Source organism: Panthera uncia, chromosome E1 (assembly GCF_023721935.1).
Source record: "Panthera uncia isolate 11264 chromosome E1, Puncia_PCG_1.0, whole genome shotgun sequence".
Classification (NCBI taxonomy): Eukaryota; Metazoa; Chordata; class Mammalia; order Carnivora; family Felidae; genus Panthera; species Panthera uncia.
Genome location: NC_064814.1, coordinates 18,147,740 through 18,165,998, shown reverse-complemented (window position 1 = coordinate 18,165,998; position 18,259 = coordinate 18,147,740). Strand labels below are relative to the sequence as shown.

The window sequence follows — 18,259 nt, the reverse complement described above, 5'->3', positions numbered from 1 at the left end:
AACTTCTGGTTGGGATAAAATTTCACAAGTAGGGTCACCTGGCTGGCTCAGCCGGTAGAGCACACAACTCTTGATCTTGATCTTGGGGTTGTGAGTTCAAGCCCCATGTTGATTGTTGAGATTACTTAAAAAAAAAAAAATTAAAAAAAGATGAAGAAAGTTTTGGAAATAGGTATGATTGATGGTTGTACGTTATGAATGTAATTAACGCCACTGACTTGTATTACAATTACATAGTATAAAGGTAATATACAGTGGGAAGTGAGGATCAAACAAAATCCCAGTAAGGTATAAGGAGAGATTTTAAAAGATTAATTGGTTATGCAACAATTAAACTCAGCAAGCATTTACATTTCTATGTAACAGAAATGATGGATAACAAGATAAACATGGTTCCCAATCTTAAGTTTTTATTTTGCGTGTATGAGAGAGGGAGAGAGAGAGAGAGAGAAAAAAATGAATGAGTGGGGGAGGGGCAGAGATGGAGAAAGGGAGAATTCCAAGGTTCTGCATGGTCAGCAATGCAGGGCTTGAACTCAGGAACCATCGAGATGGTGACCTGGGCTGAAATCAAGATTTGGTGGCTTAACCCACTGAACCACCCAGGAGTCCCAATTACTAATCTTACAGAGAGAAAAGAAATAGCAACATAATGAAACTTTTCCAATCCTCAATTCTTTCAACATGGTAAATATTGAGCCCCAGGTCAGGGACATTGCTTTGTATCCACTCAGAAAGCAAGAACATCTCTCTCCATGTCCGCAAGCAAGATAACAAAACCCAGAACTTTGGATCACTAGACTCAGAAACAGCGGGCACGGGACTTAAGAATCACGCCGGAGCATAAGCCTAACTGTACCGATGCCCATGTCCACCCAGTACTTTCTCACAAAGCCCTTTTGAAAACCCTACCATTTATGCAAGTGTTCGTCCGCCACCCCTGAGAACTTGTTACAAATGGAAGTTCTTGGGCTCTACCCCAGACCTCCTGGATCAGAAACTCTGGGGGCAGGGCCCGACCATCTGTTTTAACAAGCCCCGCCGGTGACTCTGATGTGGGCTCCACTGGAGAACCGCTGGTCAAGGGCACAATAAGGTATGGCCTGTCGTGAACCCCAGATCAGAAAGGAGTTGGGGGGGGGGGAAGCCAACCAGTTGGCGTGTAAAACATGCACAATGTTGTCCCCCGGCTTCAAAAACAGGTTTATGGAGAGGACATGATTTTGAAAGAACGAAAATCCTATGGCTTTTTGCTTTAGACGGCAAGAGAACTGAAAAAAGACGTGATCTTTAAAAGTATGAGTTTATTCTCCAGGGTTTTACACACCCACAAATCAGTGCTTTTATTGCAGCTATATCCAGGAGCCAAACACAATGTAAAATACGTACTTGTTGTATCATACATGTTAACACTTGTAAGAGATAGAATGGAACAGCATGATTTTTAAAGATTAGTTCTCAATGATTCAGTAAGCATATGGAAATTGAGGATAATTACAGAAATCGGTATTGAACTCTAAAATAAAAACATAAATTATATAAAAATAAAAGGGTAAAAAGTGTTTCATTTAAAAAACAAAAACAAAAAACAGTGGCTCATCATCTCTCTGTAGTTAGTAACCTAATGAAAACGAAAAGGAGTTAAGTATTATCTTCTCCATATTTAAAACAAAGTGGTTCTGTCCTTTTCACGAACAGCCAGCTGGAAGTCTGAAATGGAAGCCAGGGTCTGGGGTTCTGAACGTCTCGAATGTTTTATTGCCCTGTGTTAGTTGATTCTTCTTCGTAACACTAAGAAATTTAAGTTGCTTGGACAGGAAAAACTCAAGAACTGGATGAGCAGTTAAATTAAATGAGATCCAGCGACTGGGACACCGTTACAAATGGCACCAAATCAGGACACACAAAGAGCTTAGTTCGAGGGCAAGCACGCGAAACAAAGACGAAAGAGGGTCATTTGAGAGCTTTACAACAATACATCTGGCCAGATGGCCTAGGTGTTTGCCAAGTACAAGGGTAACGAGTTGGTGAGTTAACGAGAAGCTAGATTCAAATTAGCTCCAATTTGGTTCACAAATGAACAATGCAAAATGATTTCATTTTCTATCCTTTTCATTCAGCAGAAAATTGAAACCATATTCTACTGCTAGTGTGAACTTCTGATGTTCCTGAACTTGCCACCACAGTTTTGGTTAGATTTTTGAAGATGAGTGGTGGCAGATGTTTGTCATCAATGTGACCGATACATAAATTTCCGAAGAATAGACTTGGATTTAATACTGGGTTATTACTCACAATGACTCAGCATAAATAGCAGAGGTCCCTACAATTGTCCCCAGCTCTAGATCACAGAAGAGTTTAGTGACCACTAAATGAAAACAAATTATGAAAAAAATGTTATTTCCACAATGCCTTTTGTTCCCCCCCCCTTCGTTTGGATTTTCAAAAAAGCAGACCTCCCACTTTCTTTACTTTAAATAACCTTCTAACATTGTTTCATTGTTCTGTTTTCCCTGAAATAAATCAAATTTTTTAAAAACTTCCAAAAATTTGCTCGTATTAATTGATCTCAGATGTTTCTTTTGACAGTAAAACTACTTTTGTTTACTTCTGTAAAAGAAATGTCAATACTGTGCTATTTGCTTAGAGGATGGCTGAGTCCTTCTGGATCATTTTTAAAACGTTTTAGGTTGTTATCCAGTGTTCACGTAATGGAAATAAGTTCCTATAGAGTTAATGAATTTGGAACACTAATGATGGAATTAGACCTAGATGTGAAAGCCACGAACAAATCTTATAAAAATGACTTTGTGTGTTAACCTGTGTCAACACGATGTCACTTGATTTTGTTCAGTAACTGGTCAAGACGGGGAAGGGAAAGAATCGAGCTACTGTGATCGAAACCAGTTTGACTCAAGGAAAAAAAATTAAGTCTACATTAAGTCTTTAGCCTACCAATCACTCTCTACACTCAGTCTAGAGGCCTTTTGCCACAATACTAAAATACAAATTCTTCACAAATTACAACTCTATCCCAAATGTTCTGATATGCCCTATGTTGTTTTTGAAATTCTACTAAATAATTGATAGCTTTACAACAGAATTTCTTTTATTTAAAAAATACTTAAATCCCTATCCCACAAAATGTTCAGAAACACAGGTAACTATAGAAAGTCAATGTGCATATACTGCTTTTATTATAATAATGACGGTTGTTAGCTGAATGAGAACAAATAATAGCTAAAAAGTTTTCAAATGATAGAAAAACACATTTGGGTAAGTTATGACACAAGTTTTTGAGTACGTAGACCATAGAAATAGAAATTTTTTTTTTTTTGCACCAATTGCAAATGCAAAGTTAACGATAAAATCAGGGAAGTGAAAGGTCAAAAGGGGCCTTAAACATAGTCACTATCTTTTAAATTTTAGACAAAGGAGCTGAGAATAGAAAAAAAACCCCAACATATACACCATAACAGTCTTTTTTTTGTTTTTAAATGACTTCCAATTTTAACTCTTTTCTAAAAGCATTAAGGGCACGGAGACCCTACTGTAGATTATGTATCATCTCCTCTTTGGCTATGAGGTGTGTAGTTTTGTTAACGAGAGACATCAGTGAGTTCAGTTTCTGAGACCAGTCATTTAATAAATTATTTGGATCCTTGGGTCTCTGGAAGTTGATAATTCCTGCCAACCTGTCTACTTTAGCAAAGATGGTCTTGTTAACTACTAGATTCGAAAGAAAAGCTTCTGACTCCTGCAAGAGAGAAAGACAAATTGGATTAAGACAGGATAATTAAAAAAAAAAAAGCGTAATTACAGAAAATAATTTAAGGAAAAATTTAAGGAAAGCATTTTCTGTCTTTTTAAAAAAAAAAATGTTTATTTTTGAGAGAGACAGAATGTGAGTGGGGGAGGGGCAGAGACAGAGGGAGACACAGAACCCAAAGCAGGCTTCCTATAATAACGTATTTATTTTACTGCGAGTCTAGGAAATGTCTGCTCTTGGTCTACAATGGTCCCCCCCCCAGCACATTATGCAGTTAATTTGTTTCCAGAAACACTGGGTTACTATATATGCCCTGTCACTTGGCAGCTATGTGACTAAGGACAAGGCACTTTACTTCTAAGGACTCTGGTCCTCGTGGTCCAGAAATGTGAGGAGCTAATGAGCTAATGAGCCAACCAACGATCAAGCCTTTGACCTCTAACATCCGTGATTCCTCTTTTTTAGCTAAACTGGAAAACACTATGCGATGACTTTTAGCTCACATCACTTAACTCCTATTTCTGTGGTGGGTGAACATTCCAGCAACAGGAACTCAGGCCTGAACGTAACATTCTTCTAATGTGACCTGGGCCCTCGGCAGGGGGGCTGCAGCAAAGTCTCCGTCACAGTTTACATCTCTATGGTTATTTCTGGGAACCCAGACATATTTATGACAGAAATATAAACCCTGGGCAAATGAATCAATGTAAAACTGCCATAGTTAAGAGAAGATTTTAACTAGGACATAATATTAATGTAATTATAAACTTGGTGTTTAGGCTATTTTTTGATCCTCAAGATGGCCTGGAGAAACCTTCTGCCACCTAAGCTTAAAACTAAATAATGAAACAAAACTGATTTTCTCATTTGATTTTTGTAAGTCAGCTGATATTCAAAATGACTGGCTACAAACAGCTCATGCAACATTTACCACTTACATCAACAGACAGATCGAGAAGCTGGGCCATCCTCGTCATTGTTATCCTCGTGTAATACTTGGCCATTATTCTAATATTCTGGGGAGAGAACAGAGGGCATATGAAGGACAGGTAACAGTTGTCGATAAAGCTAACAGCTCATTTGTTTTCATTTCCAAACAGGTTCAGTTAAAATGTCGGATTCAGAGCTTTTGTTTCTCTATAGCCCACCACGGTTCTAAAGTTCAACAACAAAGTAAAAAATTTAGGTATTTTGACTTCTGTAGTTATTTGGAAGCTATTCTGAATACTCTCCACAACTTTTTTAAAGCTTATTTATCTATTTATTTATTTCGAGAGAGACAGAGATAGCATAAGCATGGAGGCACAGAGAGAGAGGGAAAATCCCCAGCAGCCTTCACACTGTCAGTGCAGGGCCTGATGCGGGGATCAAACTCATGAAACCGGGAGACCATGTATGACCTGAGCCGAAATCAAGAGTCAGATGCTTAAGCGACTGAGCCACCAGTCGCCCCCCATTCTCTCCAACTCTCTTTAAATATATATAGTCAAGGGCTGCCTGGGTGGCTCAGTCAGTTGAACATCCGACCCGTGATTTCAGCTCAGGTCATGAGGCCAGGGGTCGTGGGATCAAGCCCCGCACTGGGCTCTGTGTTGTGTGGAGCCTTCTTGAGATTCTCTTTCTCTCTCTGGACCTCTCCCCTGCTCATGCATGTGCTCGCTCGCTCTCTAAAATAAAAAAAAATAGAAACCTATTAAAAATACATACATGTGGTCAAAACCTAGGCTTATCTTAACTAAAACAATGGTTAAAAACTGTAACGATACTAAACTATTTTTGCTAAATGCAAGAATCTAAAGTTAAACTTTCCTAATTATGACAGATGTTTAAAAGGCTCAGATTCAAAAAATGATCGAGAGTATCTCAAAACACATTATCATAACCGCTGAAAGGTAACTTGAAATTAAATGTCCCAATTTTCACTGGAAATGGTGCTCAAGTTAGAGACTTCCCTTTATTATTATGTTATTAACAAAACAACAGCATTCACAGGGAAAATGGGGAACAGTGGGAAGAAAAATGAATGGATCTCTGAAGAAGCCGTGTCTTCTCCCGTCTCTGTTAGGGTCCAGGGCCACACCAGCTTCTTAGGAAGCAGGGGAATCATTCTGGACCCCTCTTCCTTCATAACTTTCAATTTAATCAGTGACCAAATTCGATTGATTTTCTTTCTTAAAATATTTCCACCTCATCCATTCTTCAATCCTCAGCTACTGCTTTGGCTGGAGCCCACAGGGGCCCTCGCTTCGTCTTCTCAGTTCCATTGTGGTCTCTCTCCAAACACATTCTCCATGCTTATTGCTAGAGGGCTCTGTGTCAGATATGGGCCTGGTCACCGTCCTCTCGGTTTCCACGACTGGAATATATACACCTTGTTACGTTCCAGACCCTTACCATATCTCCGACTTCCTTCCTGGCTGAGCCCTGTTCTTGGAGGCCCTAGGGTTCCCCTGCTGGTCGGTGTCTCCATGCCTTTGCTCAGACTATCCACCTGCACGCTAACCTGGTTCTCTTCTTACGAATCTTCCCTCCTATGTCAATTAACCGCGGCTCTTGCCTGACTGTTCTTTCAGGCAGAACCAATCAACTTTCTCCTCATGCTCTACTCCATTCGATATATACTTGTACCCTAATATCTGTAACATTTTTTAAAGTTTACTTATTTGTATCCTTTTTTTAAATTTTTTTTTTCAACGTTTTTTATTTATTTTGGGACAGAGAGAGACAGAGCATGAACGGGGGAGGGGCAGAGAGAGAGGGAGACACAGAATCGGAAACAGGCTCCAGGCTCCGAGCCATCAGCCCAGAGCCTGACGCGGGGCTCGAACTCACGGACCGCGAGATCGTGACCTGGCTGAAGTCGGACGCTTAACCGACTGCGCCACCCAGGCGCCCCTAAAGTTTACTTATTTGTATCCTGAGAGAGAGCAAGAGCGTGTGCATGTCCATGAACGGGGGAGGGGCAGAGGGAGAGAGAGAGAGAATCCCAAGCAGGCTCCACGCTGTCTGCAAAGAGCCCCATGCGGGGTGAACTCACAAACTGCAAGGACATGACCTGAGCCGAAATCAAGGGTCGAACGCTTTACCAACTGAGCCACCTGGGTGCCCCTGTAACGCTTTTATTTATAAATGCATCTTTCCTATGATTTCTTTTTAAGCTCTCTGAAAGCAGGGACCAAGTCTTCCTTTCCCACATGCCTCAGCACTTTGAACAGTGTCTGGCACACAGAAGGCTCAATAGGATGTTATATGAATGAATGCTGAGCTAATTCAATTTGTAGTGACACCAAGATCAAAGGTCAGGTTTAAGACATGTTACCCATTCTCCAAACTACCAAGCGAGTATTAGATGGAAAACACTCCTTTCACCCACAACTACCCCCCACATTCTTAAGAATTTCCTGCTGGTTTATATGCCGTAAAATTTTGGATTCTCGAGAGGTCCCCACAAAATAAGCATGCTAAAACATAGTTTTCTGAGAAGCCAAAAATAGGGGAATGTGGGGGGGGGGGAAGAGGGAGTAAGAGGGAGGTGATAAATTCTGATGTGCTTTGGGAAAATATACAATAAACATTTAAATAACAAATTTACATCTCTACTACATTGGGAATAGCCTCCCTACCTCCAAAAAATCCTAAAGCAAAGAACTAAAGACATAACCTCCAAAGAAACATTGGACTGTCAAACTTAAAAATCAAAGTTTATGCTCAACTTTACTTCCAGGTTGGCAACTCTGTCATGCCTTTTTTTTTCTTCACTATTTATTTTTTTCGGCCATCTCTATGCCCGACATGGGGCTCAAACGCATGACCCTGAGATCGAGAGTCGCACACTCTTCTGACTGAGCCAGGTGCCCCATCCACCATGCCAGATTCTTACATGTTCAACGACTCTGTTCTTCAGGTCTTTCCACCTTCTTTCACCTTCCTCCGTAGAACCAAACACATCAGTTGCCGGACTCTCGGGAGACCCTTTCCTTAATTCCAGTCCATAGTCTTCAACAAGCGTGGACCAGCGCATCAGCTCCATTGTGGTAAAAAGCTTTAAAAGATCCCTGTAAATTGTATAAAACTTAATATTCCCAATCTGTAAAAATTGTTTTATCTAATATAACAGCAAATGTTTAAAAACCGTCAAAGACTGTACTTATAAAATCTCTACACTCAATGGGGACTCAAAGTTAGGACTCTGAGATCAAGAGTCGCACACTCTTCTGACTGAGCCAGCCAGGAGCCCCCGATTATTATTTATTTTGCCTACTTTACTATCATTTTTTCCATAGTAATTCCGAACGGAGCATTCCCCTACTTAACATTCTATCCCCTACTGCAACGTATTTGCCAATCTCTGGAATAATTAACGTAAACTTACTAGTGAGGCAGATAAAAGAAAAAAACAGCTTTTAAATAAAAGCCCACTGTGCTTATGAAGCGTGTGTCTGTTTCATAGAGTATGTACTTCTGAAAATCACGAAGCCCCAAATTACTAAAACTTTATCAAATGGTTAATGAACCAAAAGCTGCTAAAGTGAGCTTGAAATGCAACTTCTACTTGATAAGTGGTTTAGGACGAAGACTGTGATTTCGAATACAGCTCGAAAACACATTTCGCTATTTCATGAACTCTAGCTTTATTCGTCAATACAATCTATCAGCAACCAAGTAAGAAGGTGTACACTTAGATTAACCGATTTTCTTTCATGATGGTGTTTCTGCTACTTTAGCTATAAACGTACTTACTTGTATTTAGGAATTTCTTCTAACTTCTTGTCTCCACTTATTCGGTGAACCAAATCTGACTGTTCATTGTCAAAAGGAGCCAAGATCACATAGAGGACAACACTTTTCAGAGCCTACAGATGTTTTATAACACAATGGATTATATGTAAGCTTAGAAACAAAATGGAAACTTTGGCAGAAACTAAAAAAATCACAAGAGAATTGTCTATATTCATGTTTGATATTGTACTCAAAAGTCTTAGGGAATAAACACCCTACCAAGCTGATCTTTACACAGTGGCTTTCCGTCATCAATTCTTCTGGAGCAATTACGTAAATCCTCGCTAATCTGAATTACTCTCCGGGCTGACATCTTTTTCGGTGACAAATGTATAAAGAAAAAGTTCTTACAGCAAGTTAGCAGCACAAATGTGGAATATACCTATCACCTATTTGAAATAGTATTGTGAAATAATTTTCCAAAGTAATGCCAGGTCTTTGCTTGTAACCTTATTAGCAAGTGACCTGCTATACATATTTTATTTAATTTCATTTATTTTATTATTTTTAACTTTTAAAAATATTTATTTTTGAGAGAAAGAAAGAGTATGAACAGGGGAGGGTGAGAGAGAGAGGGAGGCACAGAACTCGAAGAGGCTCCAGGCTCTGTGCCGTTGGCACCGAACCCGACACAGGGCTCCAACCCACAAGCCTCAAGATCGTGACCTAAGCCGAAGTCGAATGCTGAACTGATTTGAGCCACCCAGGTGCCCTGTATTTTAAGTAATCTCTATACCCAACATGGGGCTTGAACTCACAACCTCAAGGATCAAGAGTTGCATGCTCTACCGACTGAGCCATCCAGGTGCCGCTACACACACTTTAAATAGCAAACCTACATTCTTCAAAAGTGACAAAGAATTTAGAGTATCGCCACACTTTGTTTGAATCAGTAAAGATGAACTGAATTGTCAACACACTGAATAGAAAGCAGCACCATACAACTGCTTATGATTACTGAAGTTAAACTTATTTCAAAATAAAAAATGCAAATTCTTCCTAATAAGTATCGACGTCCAGTATAAGAATATATTCTTACCTGTTGCCACTTTTCACTTTCTGCCTGTATACAGGGAGTATCATATATTGCTCTGTAGTGCTTACAAATAGACAAATAGGACCCCTCATGTTGATCCAGCTGAATCATTAAGTTATAATATTTCAACTTTAATTTCTGGAAAAAAAAAAAGTTGATAAAATAAATTGGGACTTACAGTTTTTTCCCCCAAATACTCCTATAGCAAACTTGTAGTTAAGAGACACGCTTACCTCTGTATTTTCTTCCTGGAAAAATTTGGTGTTAATTTTCTTGCTGATGATTTGTGTACGAATGTAATCCTTCACAGCTAGACAGAGCCTCATCTGCTCCAAAATAAACTCCACTCGCTCTTTCTTTTCCATTGATCCGTAGGTTTCCACCTAGCGAAGTCCCCAAATAAGTTTATATTTGATTTTTAAAAACTGCAAAGTTAAATGTATTAAAACATTCACACCTGTCCAATAACAAGAAACTTCTCGCAGACTGAGAGAGTACTGATGATGATCTAAAAAGCTGGTTTCCTCCAGGAAATCACAATTTTATTTTATTTTATTTTATTTTTTTTTTAAGGTTTTCACTAAGAACATTTTCTTTTTTTTTTTTTTTTTAATTTTTTTTTTTCAACGTTTTTTATTTATTTTTGGGACAGAGAGAGACAGAGCATGAACGGGGGAGGGGCAGAGAGAGAGGGAGACACAGAATCGGAAACAGGCTCCAGGCTCCGAGCCATCAGCCCAGAGCCTGACGCGGGGCTCGAACTCACGGACCGCGAGATCGTGACCTGGCTGAAGTCGGATGCTTAACCGACTGCGCCACCCAGGCGCCCCGGAAATCACAATTTTAAAAAATATATAGTAAATGGCTATTTTTCCTTCTGGTATAAAAAGTTCTGCGAATTTTCACCTACGTAGTTAACGACAGAACTAACGTAGTTAACCTATGTAGTTTAACCACCATCACAATCAAGATACAGAACAGTTCTTTCAGCCCCAAATACTCCCTCGTGCTACCCTTTACAGCCACACAGTTCCCCCACTTTGAACCCTCGACAGCCAATGATTCTGAAACAACAGGTCCATTCCTTTTTACGGCCACGAAGTGTTCCACCGTGTGGAGGAACCAGTTTATCCACTCCCCGGCTGAAGGACAGCTGGGCCGTTTCCAACCTGTGCCCATCACTAACAGGGCTACTCTGAACATCAGTGGACAGGTTGAGTGTGAACTTAAGTTTTCATTTCTCTTGGGCACAAGAAGTGGGACTGCTCGGTCGTCTGGCAAGCATACGTTCAGCTTCGTAAGAAACTGCCAAACTGCAGATGACGGCCCTTTCTCACGATGGTCTGCGGATGGCACCGTGGCCAGCGCCGATAATGCCAATGGCTCAGCCGATGCCAGGAAAAAAAAAAAAAAAAAAGAAAAAGAAGGAAACTGCCAAACTGTTTCCCAGAGTGACTGCACCATTTCTCATTCCCATCAGCAACGGATGAGAGTTCTCATCACTTCGCATCCCTGCCAGCGCTTGGTTCTGTACTTTTTTTTCTGAGCTGTTCTAATGCGCACGTAGGGACATCTCACTGTGGTTTTAATTTGCGTTTTCCTCATGGCTAGTGAGGAAATTGCAATTCTGAACCCAAAATATGATGCCACTTGCAGGCTATTTTTATGATAAAAAAATTAAGGAAAAAAAGAGGTTCTAGCCTTTTTATAATTCGGATAACAAGGCTGACGTGACTCCAAACGGATGCAGGATGTACAGTTACAGTCAATATGCAACAGATACAACATAGAAAACCAGTTCTGTCAAATACTATAAAAACATTTTTAATACTTGGTACACACATATTGCAAATGAATTTATAAAACGTAGAGTAACAAAGTAAAATGAAGTAAGGCTATTATTACTAGGTCTGAAAAGGTTTTTATTTCATGGTCTTTGTGTAATTTTTTTATTCAAGAAAATAAAAACGTATACACTGATGAATGTATGTATGCAAATCCCGAAGGAATGAAACCATCGATGTTCCATCTATGTAGGTTCACTCACTCTGCATGTGTCAAGTATTTTGAAGCAAATTTCAGGTAACATCTTACATTTATTTCAGTATGTATTTCTAAAAGAGAAACTGAAAAAAAAAATGATCATACCGAAAAATTTCTTAGATCACTAAATATCTACTCAGTCCTCAATATCTCATTTAATTAAATCAGAATCCAAATAAGGCTTATACTTTGCAAGTGGTAGGTAAGTTTCTTTTAGCCTTGCCATTTATTTACTGACAAAATCAAGCCAATCATCCCACAGTTTCCTGGAGTCTAAATTACACTGACTGCATCCCTGTGGTATCATTTAATAAGCTCCTCTGTCCCCAGTGTATCTTGTAAACTGGTAGTTAAACCTAGAAGCTTTATATAATTGAGGTGATTTTTTCTGGCAAGAATATTTCAGAGGATGTTAAATCGTGGGGCACATAATCCTCCTGGTTGAAAGACAAAACTATGGAGATGGTAGAAAGATCAGTGGTTGCCAGGGGGTGGGGGAGTGGAAAGAGGGAGGAACAGTTGGAGCATAGAGAATTTTTAGGGCAGTGAACTATTTTGCATGGTACAACACTGATAAACACACGTCATTAGACATTTGTCAAAATCCACAGAATGTACAACATCAAGAGTGAACCTTAAGGCAAACTATAGACTTTGGGTGATCATGTGTTGACACAGGTTCATCAACCGTAACTAACGAACCATTCTGGTTCGAGATGCTGGCAGGAGGGGAAGTGGTGCGTGTGTATGTGTGGGTGTGGGGGGGATGGTGCATCGGGGGATATATGGGAACTCTCTGTACTTGCCACTCAACTTTGTTGTGAACCTAAAACTGCTCCAAAAAATACAGTCTTTTAATTAAAAAGAAGAAAAGAAGTTTGAAGTCAAACAGAACTAGTATGAATCGGAACTCTACCAATTCTTGGCAATGACTTTAGGCACATTACTTAATCCTTTTAAATTTCAGTTTCCTTGGCAGAAAAATGGGGATAGAAATAGTGTCGTGTGTGAACGTTAAATAAGATAAAGCGTATAGAGAACTCAAGACATGCTTTAAAAAAAAGAACACAGACAACGCAGAGCACACAAGATCCTCTCAGTACTATGGTTTCCCTTCCTCTGGCTAAAATGGCACATGACTGAAAAATCAGAATAAACAATTTAACTTACTGAGGAAACCTTGATGGGCCAAAATTATAAGCAAAATTTTGAGTGCAGTTCAGGTACATTTTTTTATTAGGGAGTCTATGGCTTTTCTCAGATTTCTTAGCTCTTTGCTATCTCATTTTAAGATCTCTCCTAAAAATCTGTCCTGAAACACAGCAAATTATGATGCAATTTGTCTTTGTTAAACCAATTTAGTCTGGAAACTGACCAACAATCAAGTATTCATTTAAAACGAAGCTGATGATTAACAGCAAATCCCTAACGCATCAGTAAACAGTACATGAATTACTGATTTAAGTTCTAAAGAGGATGAAAATGTTAAAATAATAGCATACATCAAGACTGCTTCATTGCTTCTAACTTTTCTTCACAACTTTTTTTAGCAGTTTAGTTGGGACCATAATGACATAATTTTCAGGTACTTGAATAACCTCACCCTCCACTGCCCTCACCCTCAACCTTGGTAGTTTTGAAGAAGTGACCAGGTGCCAAAATAAGCTCTATCTACAAGAAACACTGCCGACTAAATATCAGGATTTTCACATTCTAAATACAACTCCTTACCTGCAACTCTTGTAAGATGGAGGCTGCCTCTTTCACGTCACCATTTTGTTCTTTTATGGTTGCTAATGTTTTAGTCAGTCGAGCACGCTCAATTTCAACGTAAATCTACAAATACGAGAAATCTGTATTATGAAAATTCTCAGACACGTATTAAAAGTTTTTTAAATGTTTATTTTTGAGAGTGAGCAAGCACACGAGCAGGGGAGGGGTGGAGAGAGAGACTGAAACGGCGAATCCCAAGTGGGCTCCGTGTTGTCCGTGCAGAGCCTAACGCGGGACTGGAACTCGTGAACCCTGAGCCAAAATCAAGAGTTGGACACTTAACCAACTGAGCCACCCAGGTGCCCCTAGTTTTGAGAGAACAAGTGAGTGGGGCAGAGGGGCAGAGGGAAAGAGAGAAAGAAGTTCAAGCAGGCTCCAAGCGCAGGGCAAAGCTAGATGCAGGGCTTGATCCATGACCCTGGGATCTTCACCTGAGTGGGTGACAACCAAGAGTGGGATGCTCAAGGGGCACCCGCGTGGCTCAGTCAGTTGGGCATCCAACTTTGGCTCAGGTCATGATCTCGCAGTTCATGTGCTGACGGCTCAGGGCCTGGAGCCTGCTTTGGATTCTGTGCCTCCCTCTGTCTCTGCCCCTCTCCTGTTCACGCTCTGTCTCTCTCTCTCAAAAATAAACAAACACCAAAAAACATTAAAAAAAAAAAAAAAGTGGGATGCTCAACCGACTGAGCCACTGAGGTGCCCCAAAACGTGCTAAATTTGTGTGCGTGTGTTAAATTTTTAAAGGTAGAATTGAACTATTATTCAAACCAAGCCTAATAGTATTTATCATCCAGTTATGGTGCACTTTATCCTCCATGTACAAATACAGCTGTGTGATTTTACATCTCACAATCACATAATTTTTTAAGAAAATGTTTCTACTAGGGCGCCTGGGTGGTTCAGTCGGTTAAGCGGCCGACTTCGGCTCAGGTCACGATCTCACGGTTAGTGAGTTCGAGCCCCGCATCGGGTTCTGTGCTGACGGCTCAGAGCCTGGAGCCTGTTTCAGATTCTGCGTCTCCCTCTCTCTCTGCCCCTCCCCCGTTCATGCTCTGTCTCTGTCTCAAAAATAAATAAATGTTAAAAAAAAAAAAAAATTAAAAAAAAAAAAGAAAATGTTTCTACAAAACATTATCCACATTTTGTAGCTTTACTTTGAGAACCTAAATATGAAATCCTTGTGTTTAATGAGTAACAGAACCACATGCTACGTTAAATAGCACAGAAAATAGAACAGTGCCTTTAAAAGAATTATTTGAGGGGAGCCTGATTGGCTCAGTCAGTAGAGTATGCAACTCTTGACCTTGGGGTCATAAGTTCAAGCCCCATGTTGGGCACAGAGCTGACTTAAAAAAAAAATAATAATAATAAGATAAAAATATCTGATCCTAAGTATTAAAGTTATGAGCATTTTTTGCAGCTATGTAATGTTAGATGATATAATTTCCGACAAATTAAACATAAAAGATAGAACTATAGCCTAATCGGGGCACCTGGGTGGCTCAGTCGGTTGAGTGTCCAACTTCAGCTCAGGTCATGATCTCACGGTTGGTGACTTCGAGCCCTATGTCGGGCTCTGTGCGGACAGCTCAGAGTCTGGAGCCTGCCTCGGATTCTGTGTCTCCCCCTCTCTCTGCCCCTCCCCCGCTCACACTCCACCTCTCTCTGCCTCTGAAAAATGAATAAACCTAACAAAAAAATTTTTTTTTAAAGAACTATAGCCTAATCAAGTCTAGGGAACTAATTTTCATGTTTGGGCTTGCTTGTCCCTTCAGCCTTTGCTCTGCAGTAACGCTTTTTCCCACTCCAACCCCAAAAACCTTAATCTCCAAGAGTAACTACTTCCACTTTCCTAAATGTTCCATGTGTTTCTTACTTTGACATATTTGTATAGAATTTCCCCTATGTCTAAACTGCCGTTCTCCCTATGCCCCTACCCCTGTGAATTTCTATTCTTTTTTTTTTTAAATAAAGTTTATTTATGTTGAGAGACACAGAGAGCGTACAAGTGGGGGAAGGACAAAGAAAGAAAAAAGGAGAGAATTCCAAGCAGGCACCACGCAGAGCCCTTATGTGGGCTTGATCCCACGAACCATGGGATCGTGACCTGGGCTGAAATCAAGAGTTGGACAGTCAACTGACTCAGTCACCCAGGTGCCCCAAATTTTTAACGTTTGTTTTTGAGAGGCAAAGAGCACTAGCAAGAGAGGGGCAGAGAGAAAGTGAGACACAGAATCTGAAGCAGGCTCCAGGCTCTGAGCTTGTCAGCACAGAGTCCGACGTGGGGCTCAAACTCACAAAGTGAGAGATCATGACCTGAGCTGAAGTCAGATGCTTACCTGACTGTGCCACCCAGGCGCCCCAAAAAAGTTATTTTGAAAAAGAGAGAGAGTGCACACGAGTGTGGGAGGGGCAGACAGAGAAGGGGGGAGAGAGAGAGACTCCCAAGCAAGTTCCACACTGTCAACACAGAGCTTGACGTGGGGCTTGAACTCACGAACTGTGAAATCACGACCCGAGCTGAAATCAAGAGTTGGGCGCTTAACTGAGCCACCCAGGCGCCCCAAATTTCTATTCATTCTTAAAAAGCCAGCTCAGCCATCACATCCTGCCTCTGTGACATGGGAACAGCAGACCCACTGCCACTGTCGAGACACAGCGCAGTGACTATTTTTCCGATGGATCTCTTTGCGGTGGTAAAGAACAGCGTCATATTCATTCTGGATCTAGCACAACACAGGTGCTCAATAAACATTTACTGAACTGATGGGACAGTCCAACCAAGACCCAAGAAGTTAAACATAAGTTAAAGTTTTGTCCTCAAGTCACAAATATCTGTCCAGAAAAAAATATATTTACCTCAGTCACCATTTTATATTTGCCGTTTTTAAAGAAACAAGATTAGGAGGGGGAAAAAAAAAGCATCAAAACAAACACAAACAGATTCTGGTAAGGCAGTGAAAGTTTTACAATTAAGTTTACACTGCAAATACTCGATTACTTTATTTGCTTTGAGAGCGAGCGAGCACAAGCAGGAAAGGGGCAGAGAGAGAGGGAGACACAGGATCCCAAGCAGGCTCTGCACTGTCAGCGCTTGACACAGGGCTTAACTCATGAACCAGGAGATCATGACCGAACCGAAATTCAGTCGGATGCTTAACCAAGTAAGCCCCCCGGGCACCCCTGTTACTATTAATTCTTAAGTAAACTACACTCATCATGGGGCTGGAACTCAGGACTCCAAGAGTCACAAGCTCTACCAACTGAGCCAGACATGCACCCCGATACTCTTTTTTTTATTTGTTTTGAGAGAGCGAGTACATGTGCACGTGAGCTGGGGAGGGGCAGAGAGAGAGGGAGAGAGATAACCCCAAGCAGGCTCCATACTCCCCCATGGAGCCTGATGAAGAGCTCCATCTCAGGAATCATGAGATCATGATCTGAGTTGAAATCAAGAGTCAGATGCTTAACTGAGCCACCCAGGAGCCCCTCTATTAATTTAAATAGTAGAGTGAAACTGTAGCTATCCCAAGCATAGATTTCTCAAGCAGATCTAGGCCAGGGTGAAGAATTAACTTTATCTTTAATTATTGCCACATGTAAATATGGAGTAAGATCACTAATTCCCAGAAAAATCTGGATATATCAAGACTGCCACTATTTTAAATATATTCATTTGTAAATGGGAAGATACTACAAGGAAAAGTACAAAGATAATGGTTGAATCAAGGTGATGACCTATTTTGTCATCTTAAATATATACGGACCTAATGTCTGCATATCTAAATATCTCTGAACACAGATAGGATAGTAATTTCCACTATGAGTTATGCCAATGGAAAACTTACCTTGCCTTCTGTAACCATTCGCAGAGTATCAATTAATCGAAGCTTGATCGGAAGGTCTGTGATTTCCTCGACGTAAGTACAGCACTGTTGAACCATTTTTGCAACAGCCTAAAATAATAAAAACCACTCATAAGCAAGATTCATTTGTTATACAGTTAAAAAAGAAGTATTATGCCCATAACGAAACATAAGGGGTGCCCTGGCTGGCTCTGTTCGTAGAGCATGCAACTCTTAATCTGATCTCTGGGTTGTGGATTCGAGTTGGGTGAAGAGGTTACTTAGAAGTAAGGGGCGCCTGGCTGGCTCAGTCAGTGGAGCGTGCAACTCTTGATCTTGGGATTATAGGTTGGAGCCTGACGTTGGGTGTAGAAATTACTTAAAAAAATAAAATCTTGGGGGCACTTGGGTGGCTCAGTTGGTTGTGTCCAACTTCAGCGCAGGTCATGATCTCATGGTTCATGAGTTGGAGCCCCATATTGGGCTCTGCCCTGACAGTGTAGAGCCTTCTTGGGATTTTCTCTCTCTCCCTCCACTTCTCCCTCACTTGCTCGCTCTCCCAAAATAAATAATAAACCTTAAGGGGGGAAAAAAAAAAGAATAGGTATACTTTCCATTCTGTTAAATAAATAAATACACAAATCAATAAATAAAATCTTAAAAAAATAAAAGGGAGGGGGTGCCTGGTGCCTGGCTAGCTCAGTTGGTAGAACATGCAACTTTTTTTTTTTTTATGTTTTTTTTTGAGAGAGACAGAGTGAGCAGGGAGGGGCAGAGACAGAGAGAGGGAGACACAGAATCTGAAGCAGGCTCCAGGCTCTGAGTTGTCAGCACAAGCCTGACATGGGGCTTCAACTCACAAACCGCGAGATCATGGCCTGACTTGAAGTCAGACACTTAACAGACTGAGCCACCCAGGTGCCCCTAGAGCATGCAACTCTTAATCTCCAGAGCTGTGAGTTCTACCCCCATGTTTGGCATAGAGCTTGCTTAAAAAAAAAAAATCAAAATGTC

General features: G+C 40.6%; 1 protein-coding gene and 1 non-coding gene across 2 annotated transcripts in view; one reads left to right on the top strand and one right to left on the bottom strand.

Moving 5' to 3' along the window:
- Nucleotides 1-1,289: 1,289 nt before the first annotated feature.
- PSMD12 (proteasome 26S subunit, non-ATPase 12) overlaps nt 1,290-18,259 on the bottom strand; it is a 30,680-nt gene continuing 13,710 nt past the window's right edge. The window contains exons 4-11 of the mRNA XM_049636376.1: nt 17,249-17,356; nt 13,359-13,463; nt 9,818-9,967; nt 9,588-9,722; nt 8,510-8,622; nt 7,650-7,824; nt 4,708-4,785; nt 1,290-3,757 (exon numbers count right to left, since the gene is read on the bottom strand). Of these exons, the coding sequence (XP_049492333.1) occupies nt 3,548-3,757; nt 4,708-4,785; nt 7,650-7,824; nt 8,510-8,622; nt 9,588-9,722; nt 9,818-9,967; nt 13,359-13,463; nt 17,249-17,356 (1,074 nt within the window). The 3' untranslated portion in view covers nt 1,290-3,547. The remainder of the gene's footprint in view (nt 3,758-4,707; nt 4,786-7,649; nt 7,825-8,509; nt 8,623-9,587; nt 9,723-9,817; nt 9,968-13,358; nt 13,464-17,248; nt 17,357-18,259) is intronic.
- On the top strand, nt 10,899-10,985 carry LOC125927719 (small nucleolar RNA SNORD35). The gene has a single exon (XR_007459407.1). It is a non-coding gene; the product is annotated as a small nucleolar RNA SNORD35 (small nucleolar RNA).